Source organism: Pelmatolapia mariae, linkage group LG14 (genome assembly GCF_036321145.2).
Source record: "Pelmatolapia mariae isolate MD_Pm_ZW linkage group LG14, Pm_UMD_F_2, whole genome shotgun sequence".
Taxonomy (NCBI): domain Eukaryota; kingdom Metazoa; phylum Chordata; class Actinopteri; order Cichliformes; family Cichlidae; genus Pelmatolapia; species Pelmatolapia mariae.
This window is the reverse complement of record NC_086239.1, coordinates 35,987,454-36,011,922: the sequence shown is the minus strand read 5'-3', so window position 1 is coordinate 36,011,922 and position 24,469 is coordinate 35,987,454. Positions and strand designations below refer to the sequence as shown.

The 24,469-nt window shown below is 40.3% G+C and overlaps 1 protein-coding gene across 2 annotated transcripts in view; it reads right to left on the bottom strand.

Moving 5' to 3' along the window:
* Nucleotides 1-24,089, bottom strand: part of gdpd4a (glycerophosphodiester phosphodiesterase domain containing 4a) — a 49,657-nt gene extending 25,568 nt beyond the window's left edge. Inside the window, exons 1-2 of one of the 2 annotated variants that reach the window (XM_063493652.1) lie at nt 23,868-24,089; nt 1,275-1,441 (exon numbers count right to left, since the gene is read on the bottom strand). In XM_063493652.1, coding sequence (XP_063349722.1) covers nt 1,275-1,336 — 62 coding nt within the window. In that variant the 5' untranslated portion in view covers nt 1,337-1,441; nt 23,868-24,089. The remainder of the gene's footprint in view (nt 1-1,274; nt 1,442-23,867) is intronic. The other variant, XM_063493651.1, reaches the window with a different exon arrangement.
* Nucleotides 24,090-24,469: the final 380 nt, after the last annotated feature.

The window sequence follows — 24,469 nt, the reverse complement described above, 5'->3', positions numbered from 1 at the left end:
GGTACATAAATAAGCTGTGTGACTCATCCTGTACAGATGGTCATACTTTAGAACGAACAGTCCTCCATGAAAACAGTGTAAAGCTCATCGTGTGCAGACAGGATGTTTGAAAAGTTATTTTCTGATACTTTAAAACAAATTAAGTTCAGCTACAGCCCCGAGGAACCAATGACAATTAAAAATGGTCTAAATTCTAGATTTGAAATCAGGGTGTATTTGGTTTTATTGAATGCCTCTTAGTACCAGTGTGTAAAAATAATTCAGGACACACCATTGAAGCTACTTTAGGCTAACCCTGTCTGCTGTTTACATCAGATTTTCTGGATGTGTTTTATTTTTAACTTTGCAGGCTCTGTTAAACCCTCAGAAAAAGCGCAGCTGTAACAAAATCTGCTGCTGAGGTTGCCTTGCCTCTCTTTCTTCATCTCTAAACTGCTCAGCTTGAGCTGTCTCTCTGATGTACTCTTATGTTATCCTGGTCACTCCCAATGAAAATCTTAACATACTTCCTGTCTTTTTGTCAGTGCCACCATCTCAAAGCCAAACATCATAGCAAGTCTCACTACCATCTTGTAAACCTTCCCATTCACACTTGCTGCTATTCCTGTGTCAAAAATTGCCTCTAACATGTGTCCCCAGCATGTCTCCACCCTGCCTGTTCGCCTTACTTGTTTACTGTCAGTTGCTCTGCATGGTTGACCCAAGCTATTTAAACTCATCTTCCTTCACCATCTCTGCTCCTCGCATCTTCACTTTTCCATCTGTCTCCTTCTCATTTAAACATCTTCTGCCCAGCTTCTCTCCTGTGCACACCTCCACCTCTCCAGGCTCTCTTCCACCTGATCTCTGCAAACATCATATTTCAGAGACCTGACCTCATCGGTCAGCCTGTCCATCACCACTGCAACAAGAAGAGGCTCAGTCTATCCCTGATGTAATCTCACCCCCTACTATGAACCCATCTATCACTCCTGCTGCACACGTCACCACTGTCCTCATACATGTCCTGCATCACCCTCACACACTTCTCTGCCCTAACTTTTTCCATGACTTCCTCATGAAGTACCACAGTTCATCTCTTGGCTTCCATTATATGCTTTCTCTAAATCCACCGGACCTTGGTAAATAATGATTAGAAGCTATATTAACTTACAATGTTTCCTTCAAGATCAAGGAAAGATGACTAAGAAAAAAAGAGGTTAGAGGCCATTTTTGGACTATTCAACTACAGTCTGTATGTACCACAGTGAGTGTAATGGTGATGGTGTTTGTACCTTTGCAGCAGCTGCCGCCGCACCACCTTTAGCTTCCCCAGCTTCAGTCTGGTCACGGGCATACAGTCAGCCACAGCCCAGCATCACAGAGAGAGACAGAAAAGGAGAGAAGACATGTAGGACAGAGAGAGGGGGAAAGCTGGATTTTTGGCCACCAAACTCTTTACCTAAGGGGGAGAAAAGAAAGCTCAATTTAAAATGTATTCACGGGAAAAGTAGACTCAGCAAGACAGCGCGTGTGAGAGTGTCCTGGTTTCATTACTGTGGCCTGCTTAAAGTAACCCAGAAGATGCAGATCAGCTCACAGAAATACACACTGACCTGTATTTGATCGACAGCTCAAACATGTGATTTATGATAAACAAATGTCCTACATGCTCAGCTAATCTATCACACCACATCTAGAGCAGAACGACTGAACTACACCCACAGAAGAAGAACAAGTCTCTCTCTTTCCATCTACCCCTAAAGACAGAGTAATGGCAGCAATTTTTCAGGGGGATTGGAGCAGCATCGCTGTAAAGCTGCACCTTGTTCACAGTCACGAGCTGTGAGTAGCAACCAAAAAGAATGAAGTGACAGACACAAGCATCCAAAACGAGTTTCCTCAGCCTTAACATATAAACACAAGAATGGACTCATTAACTTTATACTGCAAGCTGTTATTTCACATGACATTACTTCAAGTTACTGGAAGTCGCTTCCTGCATTACTTCTGTGTGGACAGCCCTCCACAGATAGCTGAGGAGTTTGGAGCAGAGATATTGCTCCTTCATCTCAAATAGAGCCAGGTGAGGTGGTTCATATGTCTTATAAGGGTGATTCTTGACACCTGCCTTTGGAGGTTTTCTGGGTGGCAGGAAACCCGATGTAAACCTCGTTCGATAGATTAAATATGGCATCGAAGTACAGCTGGGATTTCCCAGAAGAAAATGTTTTGTGGTGAAGGACATCTAGAAAATCCCATTTCACCTGGTGCTGCTGCAGCCCTAATGTGGACATAATTGATGGATTTATTTAAAAATTAGATTTGTTCCTGGATCTGATAAGACAGCTTCTTCCACAATAATGAAAACAGTAGCTCAAGAAATTTACAATCAGGTTTGAAATTCCTGATGTGTAATTCATTTCAGCCAAAAACTATTCCGCTCTATACCACACAGTAATGTGCAGTAAGCACTGAGCAACCCTTCATTTCTTTACATTTTGCTTGCAAAATGGAAATAGGTGAAATAAGATGACAGTACTTTATTAAAACGTGCTAACATAAGCAATATATTTTATACTATATACATATCCCCATCTTAAAATGTGCACAGTTCAGTGTGTTGTTTGTCATTTCCATTTTAATTTTTGTGACTGAAGTCTGTTACTAGACGACCAGCAAACTTATCGCACAGCTCCCATGGCAACTGTGACATCAGATATTATTACTGCAGTGAAGAGGATGATGGAAGGTGGGGCGAACAAGAAAGGACCAGATGGAGTGATAAAGGGGAGAGTGAGGAAATGACAGGGTGAAAGTGTGAGAGGGAAATCACGATTAGGCGTCATCAAAGCTGTTATGTACAGAACATAAAAGCACACAGAGTCCTCTGTCCCACACTCAGTGAATTGTGCAGTTCACAGTGAGCACATAGTACATTCAGAGAGACGCGGAATATAAAAACAGGAAATGTAAATATTTGGTGAGGGAGTCAGCACCCACATGTTGTCATTCAAGCAAAACCTGAGATACTGAATGTCTATTGTGCTGGAAATTTCCTGTAAACAACAACATCTGCCTGCAGCCAGGCTGAATATACAAGTGCTGAAAATCAGAGGAGTTACTAACTGAAAAAAAAGCAGTGCAGTGAGAGAAACATGTGGATAAAGTGTGGAAGGTCTGAATGGTAGAATAAAGATTTCAGCAAATAGCACAGCTACACTGCTCAACCACAACCTCTAAACAAGCAACTTACAGAAGAAACAGACGAGCTTAGAGCCTAGAACAACTAAATGGTTTTGGCCATTATTCATCAACTGTCCGGGGAGTACGTGTTTTATGACTCATTCATTTATAAGTGTGGTTGCCTTAACTGAGAGGTTTGTGCCAACACAGGAAATCCATGCAACACGTGTACTAATGATTATACATGTATGTGTGGAACTGCAGAAATTTAGACATCACTTTCAAATGACCCTTTCTGTACCATATTTTATTAGTTTTAGTTTAGTTGTTTTAAAGTGTGGTAAATGGGCTGGTTCTTATATAGCGCTTTCCTACTCTACTTGAGCACTCACAGTGCTTTATATCATTTCACACACATTCATACAAGCACTTTTGTCTTTGCTTTTTTTACTTAAGTGCTTTCTATCTAACATTAACACACATTCATACTTTGACGGACGTATCGGAGGACAACTTGGGGTTTGTAACTTGCTCAAGAATATTTGACATGCAGACTGAAGCAGCCAGGGATCGGACCTCCAACCTTCTGAGTAATCAATGACTTGTGAGCTTTGTGTCACAGCCAATGGGAGTAATAATAAAAAGTATAAATAAATAAACAACTAATCATGGCTACATATAATATACAGATATAATCACAAAGAATTTGTATTTCTTTATTTTCCTTCTGTATGGACAGTTTTTCACAAGGTATCCAAAGACACCCAAACTGTAAAAGGTCTACAGGCACCACAATGGATTCACACCAGCAGCTGTTTATCTGGACCGGCTTACTGCTAACAGTTAAATTGCAGAAGGATTAATTGGTATTTTAGTCCACAGACTGTCTCCCTTCACTCTGCAGACAGCTCTGTTTCTATAGGCTTACATAACTAAACCATTATTGTCTAAAGTTACTCTCAACCCACAGCCTGTCAGAAAGTTTTAACACCCGATAAAAGTGTTTTTTCTTCTGTCTGTTGCTGGGTTTAGGACCTAAAGTGCGTCAGATGTGAGGCAGGTAGTGACGTGAAGAGAGCACTACCTGAGCTCCTGAGGTAAAAAGTAGGGTGCACTTGTTAAATTTAGGTGGATAAATTCGCTGTCCAACGAGTGAGGACACAAAAGTGGTTCACGGGAAAATGTGCTACTGAGGTTTTTCAATCTTTATGTCAACCTCTCCTTCCTTGGCTCTCTTTCTTTGTCTTGACACAGTTTTCCTTCCACCTTCTCCCCCATCACCTATCCATCTGTCAGTTCCTCTTTGTCTCAGTGCAGATTTTGGATTGTGGCCAGTGCCTTAGCTGCAGAACATCCAACTGCACGCATGGACAGCACTTTATTTGGCCACAGGCAAAAAAAATTCAGCTGAGGTCACCTCACCTGCCCACACACTTTTCTATTTATATTTATGCACACTATATCAACAACGACACTACAGCACCAACTTTTTACTTTCAGGTGTTGTAAAAAACTGTGTTTGTCTGTAAGGCTGCAGTTTGATATGTAAAGACAGGTAAGTCAGATAAAGTTATTACAGCTGTGCGTTTTGTTTCACAACGATGCTCTCGTTTCGTTATTTAGTCCTGCAGCTCTTTACTTTTCTCGCTTCTTAAACATCCCAGATCACTCTGTCACACTATGGTATGTCTGAATTATTTCCTTGTTAATTTATTTTAAATCTTATTTAACATGGAAGATTTAGAAGTTTAGCATAGTTTCCATAACATTTGACTATACCCTTCTATAGTTTCACATTTATCATCCTTGCAGATAACCAACACTGCTTTTTTTGGTCAAAATGAGAGAAAACAGAAGGAGGGTGTTTCTGTCTGCCATTTTCATTTTAAATGACAGCCTAATGCACCTGGTCACGGTCACGTCGAACCCTGAAACAGCTGTAATCACTGAACTGCTGCAGCGCCACAGGAACAACACGACGCAGGTAAAGAGTCTGTGTTTGACACAGCTTCAGACATGCAGCACTGCTCTGATCCCAGTGACAGCAGGAAAGGTGGGAACCTCACCATATGTGCTGTTGTCTGAAGGGGACTGAGCGTCTCTAAACAACAGTTTTTAACTCAGACACTCCGACACAATTTACACACCTAAAAACCGTCAGCACGGTTCTGTACAGCAAAGAAATGTGGTTTCTGTTTTGTTGATAAGGTTGATGTTGTGATGCCTTTCATTTTTCATTTTCATTTTCACTACATTTTGTTGGAGCTGAAAAAGCCTGGACCATTTTTACCTCTCAGCGGTGCCTCGTGTTTGTTTGGCTTTAGAAAATGAAACCGCATTCAGACCTGGAAATAACTAAAGCTGGGCATACACTGTGAGAGTTTTGGCCCGTTTTGAGACGATTTTCCACTCAAGTGACCATTTTGGGGATCGGCCCGAGTTTCGCCTTAATCGTATATAAAGCGCCTTGAGGCGACTTTTGTTGTGATTTGGCGCTATATAAATAAAATTGAATTGAATTGAATTGAATCGTGTGTCGTGCATCGTGTAGTATACATGGGGTAATGAGAAGCGATTAGCACCTCACGACCAGCTCCCAATCAGCAATCGTATGGTCACAAGAAAATCAAACCTGTTTGAAATCCTGGTCGCCCCTCGTGAGGGTATCGCACTGTGGAAGCAGTGCCACGGGCCGATTTAACGCAACCTCTCACACTGCGCATACGCAAACACAGAAATGGAAGTGAAAAAGATGGAGCAGCACGCCAGTTCAGCGTGTGTGCAGTTGTGTATGGATGCACAATGTGAGCACTCAAGTCACATCAGAGCATCGGGCCGTATAGTGTGAGAACATGCATTGTGACCTACGAACTTCTAACCCCTGCCATTCAGTCGTACAGTTTGAGCTGGAGCTGAATAATGCGATTGAACCCTCCCCCCCAAAAAAACCCCACACATAGTGTGTGCCCAGGTTAATGATGTCAAACTTCAAAGTTGTGAAGAAATGCTTTAACGTTAAGGATGAAGATGGCTTAGGAAACTGATGTGGATGTTATGATAATACAGTTTAAGCAGCAGGTGTTTAACAGCAGGCCTTAGACCAAATCAGCAGCAATGAACTGCAGAAAACCAGTGATTTGAGAAGAAATTCTGGTGCGCATTTTTCACTATAGCCTAAATTTTTCCACCTAATGGTTTTCCAATTAGCTGGAAAACCTAGAACACATCATCTCAGGATGTCGAACCATGATTTCCTCGTGATATTTTAAACACATAATAAAAAGCATTTTTAAAGTGACCATAACGTATACAAATCACATTCAATCGACACACATTTTCTTACTACAGAGAACCTTTGCAAAGCACCACCAGTAGAAACTATATGTCATCATCAACATTGCACATGACTAAATAAGGACTTATTAATTATATATAAACCTTGCAGTTACAGCAGATCCTACTGACCCAGGAAAACATCAGGAAGCATTCTTATGATTCCAGTTTTCAAAATATAAAAATTAAAAAAAAACTTTGCTCCAGTTTCCCAAAAGGACAAATCATTGAAAGAGTTTAGCAAACAAGGTCGGCCTTCTCCTCTGCTGAGACCACAGGCCTGATATTTAGGGCAAACACAAAAGACAAAGTTATCACTCAAGGACCTTCTTACTTGTACTTAACAGACTTCTAACAATTGCTCTCATGTTGTACACAAGAGTCTAAATGTATCTAACGTGTGATCAATAAGAAATTTACTCTGTGGATAGTATGCTGCTAAAATAATTTAACATGCGTATTTAAATGTTTTGCAGCTGTGTGTAGATTTACTATGACACCAGGACATTTATTAGAGTCACAGCTTTGTTTTCCACGGGGCGATCGTGGCTCAAGAGTTGGGAGTTCGCCCTGTAATCGGAAGGTTACCGGTTCGAGCCCCGGCTCGGACAGTCTCGGTCATTGTGTCCTTGGGCAAGACACTTCACCCGTTGCCTACTGGTGGTGGTCAGAGGGTCCGGTGGCGCCAGTGTCCGGCAGCCTCGCCTCTGTCAGTGCGCCCCAGGGTGGCTGTGGCTACAACGTGGCTTGTGAATGTGTGTGTGTGAATGGGTGAATGACTGGATATGTAAAGCGCTTTGGGGTCCTTAGGGACTAGAAAAGCGCTATATAAATACAGGCCATTTACCATTTATTTCCATTAGAGATGTCTTTACTTACAGCTTCATTAGTATTGGCATTACGCTGACACACAGTCATTGTGTCGTACTGATTGTTTTGTTGTTTCCAGCTGCTGAGTGCAATCCAGAGTATTTACCTCTGAGGTGTTTCAAAAAAACTGACACTGACCATATAAAAATAATCAGTGATTGTAGGAGTTTACCCCATAAAATGATGATAACATGAATATCTACAAGTGATCTCCAAAATTTGCTTGGTGCTTGTTTCTGACCATTTTTGCCACATGCAAATGTAGGCATCATAACTTGCAAACAGTCATTAAGTGCCAACTTTTTTCCACATATCAATTGTTAATGTTCACAGCTGACGCTGTAGCTGTCAAATGTGCTCCAGTGCTAATACATGTGGGTCTGTATAATTTTCTCAGCAATCCTGCAAACATTAGTCCTGGCAGGTTTGCGTCCTTGTGTCTCTTTTTAGTTTCTTCAAAATGTAAAGATACATTTTAATGTTAAAGCAACTCTCCTGCTCAGACGGTTCCCTGAGCATCTCTATAACAGCTATGTGAGAAAGACTTGGGTACCCAAGAATAATTTATCAATAATAATTTAGCATTTAAGTAGCATCTTTTTTTTTTGACACCTTTATTTATGATTTTCCAATATGACAAAAGTACAGAAAAATATAACTCGAATTGCGATTACAAACACTGCCATTGTGAAACCGGTTGCGCCACGCAGTGGCAAACCAGTTGGATGCAGGAAAATGTATAATCTATGGGCACAAACAAAAAAAAACTACCATGTGAACAAGGCAAAAAACAGAAAACAAAGCCCACCAAAAAAAAAAACCCCAAAACAAAAAACAAACAAAAAAACAAAAAAAACAAAAAAACAAAACCCAAAACAAACTAAAATAAAATAAAATAAATACATAAATAAAAGGGGGGGCTGCATTGTGCGCAGTTCTTTTTGGCTTGCTACAGATAGTAGGTGGCTTTAAAGAAAGAAATAGAAAAAAAAAACCCAAACACAGATAAAAGCAGTAATACATCATACTTCAGTAAATGACAACTTCTCCACATATTCAACAAAGGATGACCAGGTTTTGTAGTATTTACTTTGAGACCCTCTCAAACTGTATCTCAAATGCTCTATCTGCAAGCACCTCATCACCTCTCTCACCCACTGAATAAACACTGGCGGACCTGAATCCTTCCATTTAAGAAGAATTAGCCTGCGTGCCAGTAGAGATGAGAAAGCCACTGCATTCATTTGATAAGAAGTTATACCGTGTTGGTTTGGGAGTACACCAAAGACTGCTGTCATCGGATTAGGATCAATTGTTTTCCCACACACATATGAAAGAGCTTTAAAAACTAATTCCCAGAACCGGTTCAAATCAGAGCAGGTCCAGAACATATGGCTAATATCGGCGGGTGATTGCTTGCACCTCGGACATCTATCATCAGAGGTATTGTATATTTTAGCTAGTTTAGCTTTGGTTAGGTATGCCCGGTGAAGAATTTTAAACTGTATTATACAATGCCGTATACAGATTGAGGATTCATGGATCCTGCTAACACTAAGATCCCATAGATCGTCTGGGATCTGGAGGTTTAAGTCCAGCTCCCAGGCATTTCTGGCTTTGGACACAGAGTCTGCCTTTATATGCTGCAATGTGCTATATATTTGAGAGATGTGGCCTCTAGCAATAGATCGAAATTGCAGACAATCCTCAAGTGGACAGTCAGTAGGTAGACTTGGATAAGAAGTGAAGTATTTGACTGCATAGCTACGCGCTTGTAAGTATCTAAAGAAGTGAGTCTTTGGGATTCCAAAATCTTTAGATAGTGTTTCAAAGGATAAAAATGACCCTTTAACAAACAGATCAGAGAAGCAGATAATTCCTCTGCTGTACCAAACCTTAAACCCTGCATCGCTCAGAGCTGGTAAAAAAAGATGGTTTGACGCAATAGGGGAGCAGACAAGTGACCGCCTCAGCCCGAAATGTCGTCGACACTGAAACCAGACATTGAGAGAGTTCTTAACCACAGGATTTTTAAAATTAACATTGCGACTAACTGGTAGACCTGAACACATTATTGCAACAGGGGATATGGTGAGATTACAGTCTAGCTCCATAGTGGACCAAAGCGGCCCTACGCCCTCCCTAAAAGCCCGCATCCAGGTGGATAATTTCACAATATTGGCCGCCCAATAGTAATACATAAGGTTTGGTAGGGCCAGGCCGCCTTCCGACTTAGAACACTGTAACAGGGATTTACGGATTCTTGGAACTTTTTTGTCCCAAATAAAAGATGATATGAGTCCGTCTAACTGGGTGAAAAAGGTTTTAGGAAGAAAAAGGGGTATCATCTGGAAGAGGTACATGAATCGAGGCAAGACTACCATTTTAATCGTGTTGACCCGCCCAGCAAGAGAGATGGGTAATACTGACCAGCGTGCCAAATCTGATTTTGTTTTCTCTAATAAAGGGGTAAAATTTTGTTTAAAAAGATCCTGATAAGTGTCTGTGATTTGAATACCCAAATAGGTGAATGAGGAGTGTTCCAGTCTAAACTGAAAGGCTGAGTAGTCAGCCTCCTTCGCCAGACTGTTAATAGGGAACAGTGTGCTTTTAGCCAGGTTCAATCTGTAACCAGACAGGCGGCCAAAGGATCCAATGAGGTCCAGAGCTGAAGGAATTGATGCCTCCGGATCTGTAATATACAGAAGGAGATCGTCTGCATACAAGGAGCACTTATGAATAGTGTTTCCCCTAGTAATCCCCCTTATTCTGAGGTCCGCTCTCAATGCTGCTGCCAGCGGCTCTATTGACAGATTGAATAGCAAGGGGCTTAAGGGGCATCCCTGGCGGGTGCCTCTATGTAAGGAAAAGTATTCTGAAATAGTGTTATTGGTGCGGACTGAAGACAGGGGCGCTGAGTACAGAGTCCTGATCCATGAAATAAAATTAGAACCGAAGCCAAATTTTTTCAAAACAGAGAACAGATATTGCCAATCCACACAGTCAAAAGCCTTCTCGGCATCTAGTGAGACTATTATCTCGGGGCGATCAGCTGAATGGTCAGAATATAGGATATTTAACAGCCGTCTGATATTGAAATATGACTGGCGGTTTACTATAAAGCCTGTTTGGTCTTCTTGTATAATAGAAGGTACTACTTTCTCAATACGAAGTGCAAGAGCTTTTGTGAGGATCTTATAATCCACATTCAGTAGACTAATGGGGCGATAGGATCCACATTTTTGAGGGTCCTTGTCCTTTTTGAGTATTACAGAGATTGTGGCTTGGGACAGAGTTTGTGGCAACGTGCTTGTTGCCTGAATTTCTGAAAAAACCTCAGACAGTAAAGAAACTAACTTGCCGGCAAAGCGTTTATAGAAATCACACGAGAAGCCATCTGGGCCCGGTGCCTTGCCATTCCGCAAAGAATTAACTGCCTGCAATATTTCCGCAGAGGTAATAGGTCTTTCTAGTAGCTCACGTTGGTCTGGGTTAATAGTGGGAGTATCTATGTTCCTCAAGAAGGAATCCAAGTCAGCCTCTGAATAATCAGTGCGGGAAGTATATAGATCCTGATAAAATAGCTTGAAAGCAGCATTAATTCCGTCAGGGTGTGTTACCACCTGACCGGAGTCTAACTGTATGTCGGGTATAGACTGAGCTGTGGCGGATTGACGAAGCTGATGCGAAAGATATCTACTTGCTTTTTCACCATGCTCATATATATGATGTCTTGATCTAAGTAGGAGCTTCTCAGTTTCTTTAATTGAGAGAGTGTCAAATTCAGACTGCAGCAGTACCTTCTGCTTATATAGATCAGCGGTTGGGCAGGTAGCATATTGTGTGTCAATGATAGCTATGAGCTCTGTCAGCTCTCGAAGCCGATCGTTTCGCTTTTTATTCTTATAAGACGAAAAAGAAATAATTTGGCCCCGCAGATATGCTTTTAGTGACTCCCAAATTATAGATTTTGAAACATCTGGAGTGTTATTTGTTTCTAGAAAAAGCTCGATGTGGTGTTCAATGAACTTGCAAAACTCCTCATCTGACATTAATGCTGAGTCAAATTTCCAGAACCGCTGCCTTGCGCATACATTTGGAAATGCGATATCAACCTGCACTGGTGCATGATCAGAAATTACAATTGCATGGTATTTACACATGGTGACCCTAGGGATAAGGAAATTATCCAGAAGAAAATAATCAATCCTGGAATATGAATGATGCACGGGGGAGAAGAAGGAATAGTACTTTGCTGAGGGCTCAGTGACACGCAATGGATCTGAAATGCCATAGTTTTGAAGAAATGTATTCAAAACGGTCACTGATCTGGAGGTCCCAGTAGACTGACGTGGCTTAGACCTGTCAAGGTTGGGATCGAATACCAGATTCAGATCTCCACCCATAATCAGGCGATGTGTATTTAAATCTGGCAGCAGGCCAATTAGTTTTATAAAGAATTGTGGATTGTCCCAAGTTGGTGCATAAGTATTTACCAAGATAACGGAAGTGTTGTGAAGCTTACCAGTAACTATCAGAAAGCGACCATTCACATCACATTTTACATTTGAGGTGATGAAGGGAAAATTTTTCCTAACAAGAATGGCAACCCCCCGCGATTTAGAGTTAAATCCAGAATGGTAGACCTGGGAAACCCAACCTTGCGTCAGCCTATTGCTTTGCGTGGAACACACATGCGTCTCCTGTAGAAAGACAATGTCCGGTTTGAAAGTTGACAGATGAGTAAATATCCTTTTACGTTTTTTAATATTATTTAGGCCTTTCACATTCCATGTAATAAATTTAGTAGAATCAGGTGTAGTTGCAGCACTGTTGGTTACATTGTAAGCCATATTCACACTTTCAAGACAATCATGACAGGCAAGCCAAACAATAATTTGGGGTAAGTATACGCACAGAACTGCAGCCAACAAAAGAAAAAAGAAATAAAAAATAAAAAAACAAAAGAACAAAAGTAAAAACCCAGAGTAACTATAAACGTAACTCCCACAAACCGGGAGCAAACTACGCCCTCCCCCCCAAAAGAGCTTATATCCAACATGTCTCTTCACTCCCCAAAACAAAAGTTGCCCCTAGCAGGGAACGCCAACTATGATATAATGTTTAGACATCTGGCAGATTGGAAAGCCACACGTGACTTCGCTTGGTCGATTACTTCGCTCAGTGATAAACAATTATATGCAGACATATTAAATTATGAAAGTAGCAAAAGTACAAACCTCCATCTAAGGTGCAGTCTGAGTCAGTGAACAACAGAGACTCAAAAAGCAATTGAGGTCCCACAGTCCACTCAATCCGTGTCTTGGTTCCCACACACTGGCAAGATGCGATTCTTGATGTAGTCTTTAGCAGCCGTTGGATTGGTAAATATTTCCTCACCAAGAGGGGAAGAAATCCTCAGCTTCGCTGGGTACAGCATCCCGAATCTCACACCCCGACATCCGCGCAGTAGATCTTTAGCTTCTTTAAAAGCCCCCCGTCTCTTCGCGACTGCAGATGGCAGGTCCGGGAAAATTAGGATTCTGTCTCCATTATGCGTCAGGGGACTGTTTAACGCAGCCCTGCGAAGTACCTCCTCCTTTTCTTGAAAGTAGTGAAATTTGACAATAAATGGCCTGGGTCTCTGGTCTCTCGCAGGGACGGGCTGGAGGCTGCGATGTGCCCGATCTAGTGTCGGAGCGGTATCCAGGGCCAAAACCTCCTTTAGTAGCTGGGCCACAGAGGTGACAGGGCGCGTCCCAGTCTCAAAGTGCTCCCTCACGCCAAGTATTCGAATGTTGCATCTGCGCTGTCTCCCCTCAAGGTCTTCAGTCTTGTCCGAAAGAGCTGACACAATTTCTTTCAGATCGTGAACTTGCTTCTCCAAGTCCACAACCCGGTCCGAATACGTGTTTGCACCTTCTTCCAGGCTAGTTAGCCGGCTATGGTGGTCAGTGCAGGTAGTAGCTAAAGCATCGATCTTAGCACAAAGTTCAGTCCGGACTTCATCTATTTGGTCAGAAACATTGCTGCGAAGCGAATCGATCAGCTCATTGAGAGCTTGGCACTTGGTCTCGACTTTCGCTTCCAGCATAGAAATTTTGGCGACTACGTTCTTCTCCGAGTTAGCTATGGCAGCCATTAGCGCGGCCGTGTCCGGGGATGTAGCATTGCTATCAATTGCCTTGGCTCCATCAGTCTTTCTGGTGTTTTTGGACCCTGACATCGTTGCAAAGTTCCCTTGGGTGATGCGCACGTTTGCAGTGGTAACTCAACTGACGACAGATAACGCGTTAGTGCCCAATGTCACAGTATTTATATGGAAAAATAGCGTATCCCCACAGAGCAACTCAGCCACGCGTCTTTACATGTCGCTGCTCCTACGTCACCCCCATTTAAGTAGCATCTTTGACACCAAAGCAGGTTTGCTAGAGTGGAGTGCATATATCGGTTAATCTCAAGATCATGTGGGGAACTGAGGTTGCTGGATAAAGAAGAGGTTAGTAATCTGTTGTATTTCACTTTGCTGCTTGCCGTCAATACATCTGACCAGATTTTTGGCTGCTCCCAAAAATTACATTATTACCTCTGGTAACACTGGAAATATGGAGCCTATTCACAGGGAGCATGCTCTAACAGATGAAGATGAATGCAGTGAAACCAGTGAGACATATTTACTGCTTAGCCATGATGTTTGGATTTCCTTTCCAGTGCCAAACGTAATTTAATGCAGCGACTTGAGCCATATGTCTTTGATTGGAGGTGCCACAGGTGTGGCAAATGGTTAATGAGGACAAATCATAACCTGCCTGGGGCACCGAAACAGGAATATATTGTGTGAGCTGAATCAAAAATGAAACGATTATAAACTAACCTGATATATTATTCAAAAAGCATGCATTGCATTACTGAGAACAAAGAGTTATTAGATAAAGAACACAACATGGATCTTCTGTTTAATCTGAAGTGCCCTCTAAACCAGACAGTTAATGCTTGTTGCTCCTGTAAACAAACAACTGTGATTTCAGGGCGTTAATATGCATCGGGCTAAACTTCAGTGGTCCCTTTAGGGAATATTAGAAGTGGAAATGTAAAGCAGGTCAGAGCTGAGATTATCAGAAAACCACAGAACCACTTTTATTAATAAAACAGCTGCTGAACTGAAGTCAATATTGTTGGGATTTTTCCTGCATAGAAAATATTTTGTTGCCCACTGACGTGAAAATCACCAATGTGGTTAATTTTCTGTAAACCCAGTTTTGTTTACTATATAGCCAGAAATACCAGGAAGATATAAACACCTCTGTTAAGTGTGATTGCCCGGGATCATTGTGTTAACTAAATGTAAACCAACCAATCGTGCTTTGGAGTGCATGAACCTCCTATAGGTTGATTTGAAGTTTAGTTTTCAGGAAGAGGCGATTGCATACAAAGTCTATGCCATGAGGTGGCTGTCACGCTCTGTGACTTTTGTTGTTATGATGCCTTACGTTATATCATTCAGAGCTTTTGTGTATTTTGGTATTATTGTTGAGAATCATATGTTCTAATGAGTTTTATGTATTTTTATGTTTTTAGAGACTTTGCTTTGGTTTTATTTACTGTTTACTGAGGAATGTTAGGCAAGGCAAGTTTATTTATATAGCACAATTCAACAACAAGGTGATTCAAAGTGCTTTACAGAGACATTAAAAACAAAAACAAATAAAAAGCATGATTTAAAATTAATTAAGACAAGCTAACAAACAAACAAACAAAACAGTATATAAAATCAAAAATCAAAACAGTAGATAAAATCAGTAGTTAAAATGTAGGTTTTGAAATTTAAGCTTAAAAGTGTGGATTTGGTGCTTTATTCAAATGCAGCTGAGATTGATTTGGATTTCTTTTCATTTACATTATTATTTCTGTATTATGATGTTTTATTCTTCTAGAATTCTAGTTTTTGGTTAGTGTTTATGGATTTTATTTATATTTGATTCTCTGAGTTTTCTTTGTATTTGGTTGAGTATCCTTAGCAAAATCCATAATTTTAACTAAATTTAATAAGATACCAGTGAAGTCTTCCCATATGGAAAAGAAATAGTAAAAACTTATATGATTTACTCATGAAAGCCACTTTCATGAGTAAATCATATAAGTTTTTCATGATTTACTCATGAAAGTGGCCACTTTCTCATTACTTTCATATATTGTTTTAGTAAGTATCCAAAACATACAAGTTTCATTTATATAATTTTTCAAGGGATCTTATATCTGTTTTCACTCTTGTATGCTTTTCATACAAGTTTCACACAAGACAGATACAAACTTTATAAGATTTATATATATCTTTTCCATATGGGTTTGTTTGTGTGCTGGGTCTGTTACTTTAGTTCCTGTTTTATTTGGTCTCTTGTGCTTTTCTATTAGTTTTAGTTCCCAGAAGTTAATGTATTGATTAGTTTGAGCTAGTGCTGGGCGATATGACGATATATATCGTGTGGACGATAGAAAAGTGTCTATCGTGCCATTTGTCTTCTATCGTTTCTATCGTTTCTAGCCCGAATTTTACAAATTATTACATAAAATATATCATTAACCCTTTACAACCGTCGGAGCAGGCACACTCCGTTTTCCCTAACTATTTTTAAATCCCTGTAGAACTGTAACCACGTAAGGTAGCGCAATAATGTTTTTTTGCATATGAAAGTGGAGTTGTACTTACATCTTATTCCATTAGCTTGCCCTAGGTCACGGTTTTCTTCCACATATAGCTTTGCAAAAATTGCATAAAAAGCACTTCCAGCAACAAAAACATAATATTCCAGACTTGCAGCAACAAAAACATAATATTCCAGAAACAGGCTTTGCCGATCCGCTCAGCTGTTCATAACACTTCCTAGTTTGTATATAAGTCAGCGCGAACTCTCGCATGTCTGCCATTACCTGTCCGAAACCGGAAGTGACGTCATTTTCTCGGAAAATGTAGTTTTTTAAGCTTCAAAGCCTATGTTGGTGTTTTTAAAAGTCATGTTTGACTTTATGCTCTTCTGTATCGTTTCTGGGATGCTTAGAAGTCAAATTACACTGTTGTAAATTTATTTATTATTTTGATGCACATGCTGTGTTTTTGCAAATTTGCATTTATTTATTTTCATTTTTCCTGTAGTATATAAAAATTTGTGTATCTCAAAAATAAAACTATGAAGACACTCAAAATAAATAAATGTAAAGATAAGCTCTGGCGGACTTGGTTCTATGGTAGGTCTTAAAGGGTTAAATAGCCTGTGCAAATATATTAGTGTTGTCTTCTCAACTCTTAACAAGAGAAAATAAAGTATTAAAAAATTATATTTTTCGCAAAGAAACTGTCTTGTGGTTTTGCAACATGGTGCTGCTTTACGTGCACCCGGATTTGCGACATGCTTTACAGTAATTCAAAACAAAGACTGCACCCTCTCCACTCGCTGTTTAAAGACTGCATACTTTCCAGATGACCACAGGTCAGGTGGTATATCGTGATATATATCGTTATCATGATATAAAATGATTCATATCGTGATAAATATTTTTTCCATATCGCCCAGCACTAGTTTGAGCTGTGTTCTCCTGTGTGCGATCTTTTGATTACCTTGTGTTTGTGTATTTACAGCCATGTTCTTCCCTTTAGTCTTTGTCAAAGTTTGTTTGTCTTCTTGTGTGCTCTCTGCCTGAAATTTATTTAGCTGCCTTCTTCTATGAACTTTTGTATTCTTGCAAGTAAAGGCTGTGTATTTACTTTTGGAATCTGCGTTTCCATTCCGGTCATGCAAACTCAGATACCGAAGTGACGACACGAAATCTGTTTTTGCACGAGTTAAAGTTCTTTGTCAGACTGTGGTATATTTGGATTTTTTATTTGTTAGTTACAAAAGCTGGGATTTTTGTGATACTGCTGACCATCGGAAATGGAAGACAAGCTTAGTGATGCTCTTCAAAGGCAGCCGGAGAAATTGAGAAAAATTGCAAAACGTCATAATAGCTTCTGAAAATGTTATTGTAACATTTCTGTTTGTCGTCCTCGTCTTTTTGGCAGATAGGGGCACATATTTGTGGGTTTTCAGTGCAACTGTATTCGTGTGAGTAATGTAACATGAAACTTGAAACTAATTATTAGCCAGGTCAAACTCCTGTTTTCTCAGACAGGTTTCATTAGACAAACCTCGCTTTCTCCTGGCTAATGTCAGATTACCCACAAACACTGACAAATATCTTGGTACCATATGTAGCATCTGGCTGCCCAAACAGCTGTGCTGGGGGCTAGTCATTTGTTAACGTAGTGATTTGTAGACTTCATTTCTAAGCTAACAACTTTACTCACTGAGCTAAAGCATTCACATGCAGGCATAAGGAAATACAATCTAAGTTTCTGACATATAAATCAGTTGACAGATGCTAGACACCCAAGAGACTAAATGTTTAAACTATATTGCCATTAGTTCAAATATTCACAAAAGACAAACAAGGAAATCGTGTCTTCTTTTTGTTGTTCCTGTTTAATGACACAGGTTAAGAGTAAACAAATGTGTTACAGCAGTCCCAATGCACAGCTCTTTTTGCTGGAGACACCCAGCAGTAGATCCTAGAGCTGACTGCAAGTGGTCCAAGACTAGGAGTAAAGTCGAAGAGAAGCCTGCTGGGGATGAAAAATGCAATCACAGGGCTGAATACTGAATCCACAGAGCTGAAGGCTGCCTGTACAGCGTGACTTCATCTGTAAAACATGATGCAGCAAAACACACAAGACTGGAGGAGGAGGAGGAAAAGGTGGAGGTGGAGGAAAAACATTGCGACTAAATGTGCAGACAGTGTGGAGGCGAATGTCAACATGTTCCTGATAGAGACATCTGCACATCTTGTTCTTTCTAGATTTTCATTTCCTTCCTTCCTTCCTGATTTCTCTCACGCAGCCTGTGACTGACACTTCAAATATGTGAAAGAAAAAGGCTGTTTTATGTCTCTGTACAGCAGTTGGTGCTTTAGTAGGGCTGTGCCCTTCCATGATATCGTCTGCGATAACACTGACTTAATAAAATATTGTTGCTATAGCAATGGCATGTATTCAAGTTCCAAAGTGCGCACAACAAGACAAGCCCAAGTATGTCTGACAGCAAGGGCCGCATGAGCCTCTAATGACAATTCAGCACCTACAAATTGGTAAAAAAAAAAAAAAAAAAAAATGTAAGAAAACAGTTTCTGCTGTTTCACCACTTGGGGATGAAAAAGCACAACACAGACCAAAACCAGCCGACGATGGAGGAGATACAAGCAGCTGGCGATGTATGACCCGAAGGGTAACAAATAAGTGCATTGAGCCTTGCTAAGTGCACTTCATATAACAGGAGGACCAAACTGTGTGCAAATTACCAATGTGGTCACATGGTGGAAAAGCAGGGCTTTAAGCAGCTGATTAAAAAGCTCAACCCAAGACACAACATCCCAGGTTTTATTATGTGACAGTGTTGTGCAACTCCTGAAGTGTTACAAAGTGAACATACTTTTGTTATTGTTGAAGTGTTTAAAGGAGTTATTTTATACCGCAAAGGTTCCTGGGAAAACACCAACTAGGCTGCTTTTGTGCTTACATTTGACTTATGCTGTGTTACTGGATATAATGCTGTGTCAATACTACTGCACTACAGCGCTGCTGCTGGCACCTCGACTCACACCTCAAATTAGTAAGTGTGTCATCAGTGACAGTAGCTCATCGGAAAAGAAAGAAAATGCTTTTCGTACACTTACACATGCTACTGCCCGCGAGCATCCATAAAACATCATTCAATATTTTTTATATACCACCAGAAATATCATTATCATAAACTGTTTTGAAATACCATGACATAGTTTTTAGGCTCACCACTCTAACTCAGGTGGTTTTTTAATGTAATATTTTTTTTTATGTAAAGTTAAAATTTTACAATGTTATTAGGGAAATTTAAGGAAAAAAATTCAAGGGGCTAAAAATGGAGAAAAAAAAGTCAAGCCCTCAGATGGAAATTTAGGAGAAAAACTGGCAATTTTACAAGACAAAATTTTATTTTTCCTCTCATATATTTGTCATGTTTTCTCAACTCTGTAAATCTCCTTGTAAATTTGCAAGTTGGCTTGTAAATGTCAGTTTTTTGTGTGTAATTTTCCATTTTCATAATCTGGCAGATTAAAATTTCTTGTTAATCTGCCAGATTTCATATAAATGTTTCCATTTCTTTGCATACTTTTGCCAGTTTTGTTTTTAACTAGTACATAACAAATTCAGACAAAAACACATGCTAAAATAAGCACCAAAAAAACCAAAATGTCAACAGTAAAGCTGCACAAATACAGTATATCAATCTTTAAAGCCTCTGTGTGTGCCACACAGAAAAAGAAGACACTGTAGCTCAGCAGATGAGTGAGCAGGAGAGACTGTACAGCTAAGACAAAGCAGCCCTCTGTATCCAGCACAATCAGCTGTTCACTCATTGTCCAAACACCATCACAGCACAGCTCAACAGCAACAGCTACAACCATCAGGCTTCTGCTGTCAAAGCTTTACAGTCAAAAATTTATTTGTGGTTAAAATTGCAGAAATGATTCTAGAGCAAATATTTTGAATAACATTAATGTCATCATTGCTAGGAGCTTGCCAGAGTGTAGTTAAACACACACTCTGGGTTGAGTGCCTGCAGATTATCATCTTCTACATCAAAATACTACAGGATAGAGCAGGGCGATATGACCAAAAATATTTATCACGATATACATTTGAAAATTTGCGATAACGATATAACTGACGATATAATTGACACTAGACAAAATACTTTACAACTCCACAACTTTATTAGTGCAAAAAACAAAACAAAACATCAATGTATTTTCACTTAAACAAGCAGCTGTTTTTTTATGTGCATTAAAGTTATATAAAAATTTAACAGTGCAAATGCAAATTCCTTGCTGACAGTTTAACCAAAAGGCATTTCCAGTGGAAATTGGCCGACATATCCTCAGCATAACCATGTATAATATCCACAAAACTTAAAAAGAGGTTATACACACACAATACGGTAATATTATGTTGAAGCACAGTACGTATCACTCCGCGAGGCTCCTGCCTACGATAGCCGTAATGCTCCAACAATCCATCGAGCGGTGCAGGTTCGTAGCTTAGCAAAGTCATACTGAAACATTTGACAGATTTTCGAGCACCGTGTAGCACATAAAGTTGTTTAGAGGTCAGTAAACACAACCAGAATTCATACATAAGGCACACGGGATTATAAGGGGCACTGTCGATTTTCAGAAAAATCAAAGGATTGATTTTAAGTGTGCCGCATTTTCCAAAAAACACGGTAATAACGACGGCCCGCTAGCATGCTCTAGCAAAAATAGTGCTTTGTTGTGTATCTGACGGATGAAAGCTAAACCAGTTCCACACCACTGAAGTTGCAGCATTTTCACAAACCAATTCTGGCTCATCCGTTTCATTCAACGATCCACTTTCGCCCTCCTCATTCTCCATCGCCATGCTTTTTCCGCCATGTGCGCATGAAAAGAAAAAAGCTCTGCGCATGCGCGTTTTACCCATATTCTATCGCGATATTTCATTTTCTTATCGTTGCCCAACATTATGCTGGTATTACCGTGAACGGTATGATATGGCCCAGCCCTACTACAGGACCCTCCATCTTCCACCTCACATTTACATCTTCCTGTTATAGAAAGTCCTATCCACTCACCGATCTGTACAGGAAGCCCAATTTGTTTAATGCGTGTATGAAAGCGCATGCAGAGCACTCATTGGTGCATCTATCAAAGACAGAAATTCAACAATTCCTGATGAATGTTTGGATGGGCAACGGTAAATGTGTGTTGAACTTTGATAAAACACGAATATAATCTGGAAAAATTTATTTTAAAAAGGTTAAGAGCTGTGCTGGTCCACAGCTCCAGCAGTGTTAGTTTCACATTAAAAAACACGGACCATCGTATCTGTTACACATTTTGCTGAGAGAATGATCACCACGTCCACTGAACACCTTCAGTGAGAAAAAGATATCACAATGTTTTTAATTGTTTTTACTGCTATGCTGTGGAAATATTCATCAGCTGTAATAAAACCCATCTGATTAAAGTGTACTGAAAATTAAAGTAATAACACTGCAGCAAGCACCACATTACCTCATAAAAAAAACACAATGCACAGGGGGAACTTCTAATTCCAACTGTATAACTGAAAAACTGCTTAAAATTTCAGTATTAAAGCTTTGTATGCTGCTTAAAAGAAAAATCTGCGATAAAACGGCACAAACCCGTACAGAAATATCAAGCTGAAAGGTCAGAGTGGGATGAGCATTGATGGAGGCCAATTTTACTCCCCAGACACTCCGAGTATGAGATGGCTTCAGGCAGGATCCTCACTTCAACCTGCAGACGCCTGAGAGAGAAACAGAGGCTAATATTTCTCTCTTCAGTAGTGTTAAGAGGACGCGACCCTTTGCTTCTTATATTTTCACAAAGCAATAAGAGATGATAGAACGAATCTTTATATAATACACAAACACAACCAGAGTGCACACACCTGAGGCCTGACCACAGAGTAGGATAAAGTGCTTATCCTACAAGTACAGGTTTAGCACAGGCAAGTACAGGTTTAACCCTGGCTTTTCAGGTTTAAGATCCCAGTTCACCACAGCAACTTATGCTGCAGACCTAACCCACTCTGACACAGATCACGCTCTGGGTAAGAGACCAGAAGGTACGAAACTACCTCCTACAGACCGATCAATCCCCTGGAAAATAGCACCAATATTCCCAGAAGAAGCTGGATGCGGGTCTGAAGTCTTTCAATATCAGTTTTTAAATATCATCTAAAGTCTTCAATGAGAAAAGCATCAACAAGAAACTGATTATTAGAAACCACTTTATTTAACATTTATATGCCCGCTCTCAGACCATTAACACCACTGGTGCAGCAGCTGAAACAATAAAGCTGTCTTGCACGCATCTAAACATCATTTTAATGTAATCTCTCAGTTTTGTTTGTGTGTTAATGACAGAGCCGTAACACTGATGAGTGTCAATTTACACAATCAGCAGTTCTGCTGCATTTCCTTCCCGGCTTCAAATTGGCTAGACTTTATTAATATGGCAAGTCCTTTCCAGTCATACTGGCCAAAGCCCTGAAAGCGCACACATTCATGCAGCTCTGATAATAAACATTTCCTCTCTCACACTGTTGCTTAGTCTGCAGCAGCTGTGTTGCTTTCATCTGTATTGTGAGTTTAACCTCTTCATGTGTCTCTAATATTCCAGTTTACCTTTATGAATCAGCCGCATTGCTTCCTGTGTACCCACTGATGTTTGTAATTGGTCAGATGCTGCCAACGCCGCCTCTTTGATGTGAACACGCTCGCAGCTAGATTGATAAACCCTGAGTTGATACCTACCTTCGTGTGGCTGTTTAGTCTGACTGTTGATGTCAGAGTGAGATATCTGAAACACATCCTGGGTATGCTGAAGGTGCTTTGTAGCGCAGGCTGCTGGTAGAGGACGCTGAATGTCAACACAAAGACGAAACGACTGGAAAAACAAATCTTCAATCATCCTGTGACATTTCAAAATGTCCTCATGACACATCTGCAGTCACAGTTAAAAGATTTGCAGTCATAAGTGAAAATCTTTAACCAGAGAGTGTTCTAATAGCAAATCATCGACGCATAAATCATGTCCTAAAAAAGATTTTTACAACTTATTTTGACCAGTCAGCTTCTTTTCTACCTGTTAGGGTTTAATTTCAACTTTAAATATTAGTCCTCAAAGAAAAAATGGAACCTGCCACTGTACTGAGTTGAATTGAACCATGGGATAGCAATGAGCGAGCCTGACAGCCATCAATCACAACATGTGCCACTAAATCAACCATCAAACTGAAGAAAAGCAGCTGAAGATCAACACTGACGGTAACCACTAATATGTGACAGCACTGTTCAGATGTGTGATTAAATTGACTAAAACACACTAAAGAAATGCATTTTTGTGACTGTAACTCATGAAATACAAAGTGTGCTGCATAATCTGTACAACTTAAAGTCAAATGAAGGTCTACTCTTGCCCACATTGTTCCCAGTTTTACTCTAATTAATAAAACTGGAACTTACTGAACAAGAAACACCCAGTCCATGGTGGGAAATTAAAACCCATTAAAACATAGCTTAGTAGTCACAGTCATAGATACCTTAAACTATAAATGTTATGACTGGTCTTCTTCGCTCTTTCAATGTAAGGATTATGCAGACAGAAGAACCAAGCAGCCTATTTAGTGCGGTGCTCAATCACCGCGACATCGTTCAGCTGGCCCGGACCTAAAGTCGCTGTTACACGGACGCTGCTCGTGACATAAAAACCGTTATTCACAAGTATGACCAGTACTGACATGACAGAACGCAGTAAAATCCCAATGACGGTGTAAAAAAAGCCCAAATAAATTAAGGGTTTCCTACCTGAAGGACGTCAGTTTTCCCGCCGCTGTCCGTTTTCTCCGTCTCGTTTTGAGCCGTTAGTTTTTAAAATGGGTTCTGAGGCACCAGCCGAATGCTGCAGTGGTCTCGTGCAGCAGCGCAGCCTCACACACACATGCACGCAGTCGGCTCCGCGTGTGCCGCTGATGATGATGATGATGACACCGGGATGTGCCGCGCGAGCTCCGGACAGGGAAACAACAGGAGTGCGGGCACGGGGCGTCCGCGAGGGGCTCCGTTCAACCTGTTGCTTACGTCACGACAGCGCTCTCCATGGATACGTTCACATTGTTCCAGTAAAAGCCACACAGGTATTGAGCTTCTTACTCACTTTGGAGCTAATCGCCTGAATGAAAATCAATCGCAACCATTTAAATACCTGATAAATGCATTTTTAAGGCTGTTCAACTATAAATATCGGCCTGTTTGGACATAGAGCTTTTGTCTTTATACAGCCACTTTAATGTATTATATCAGGGTTTTACTTAATTGTTTATTCTAATTTATTTAGATTTTCACTTATTGGGCTCCTTTATTTAGCTGTTTATTAAATTCAATTGAGCACGTGAGTTTTGTGTAATATT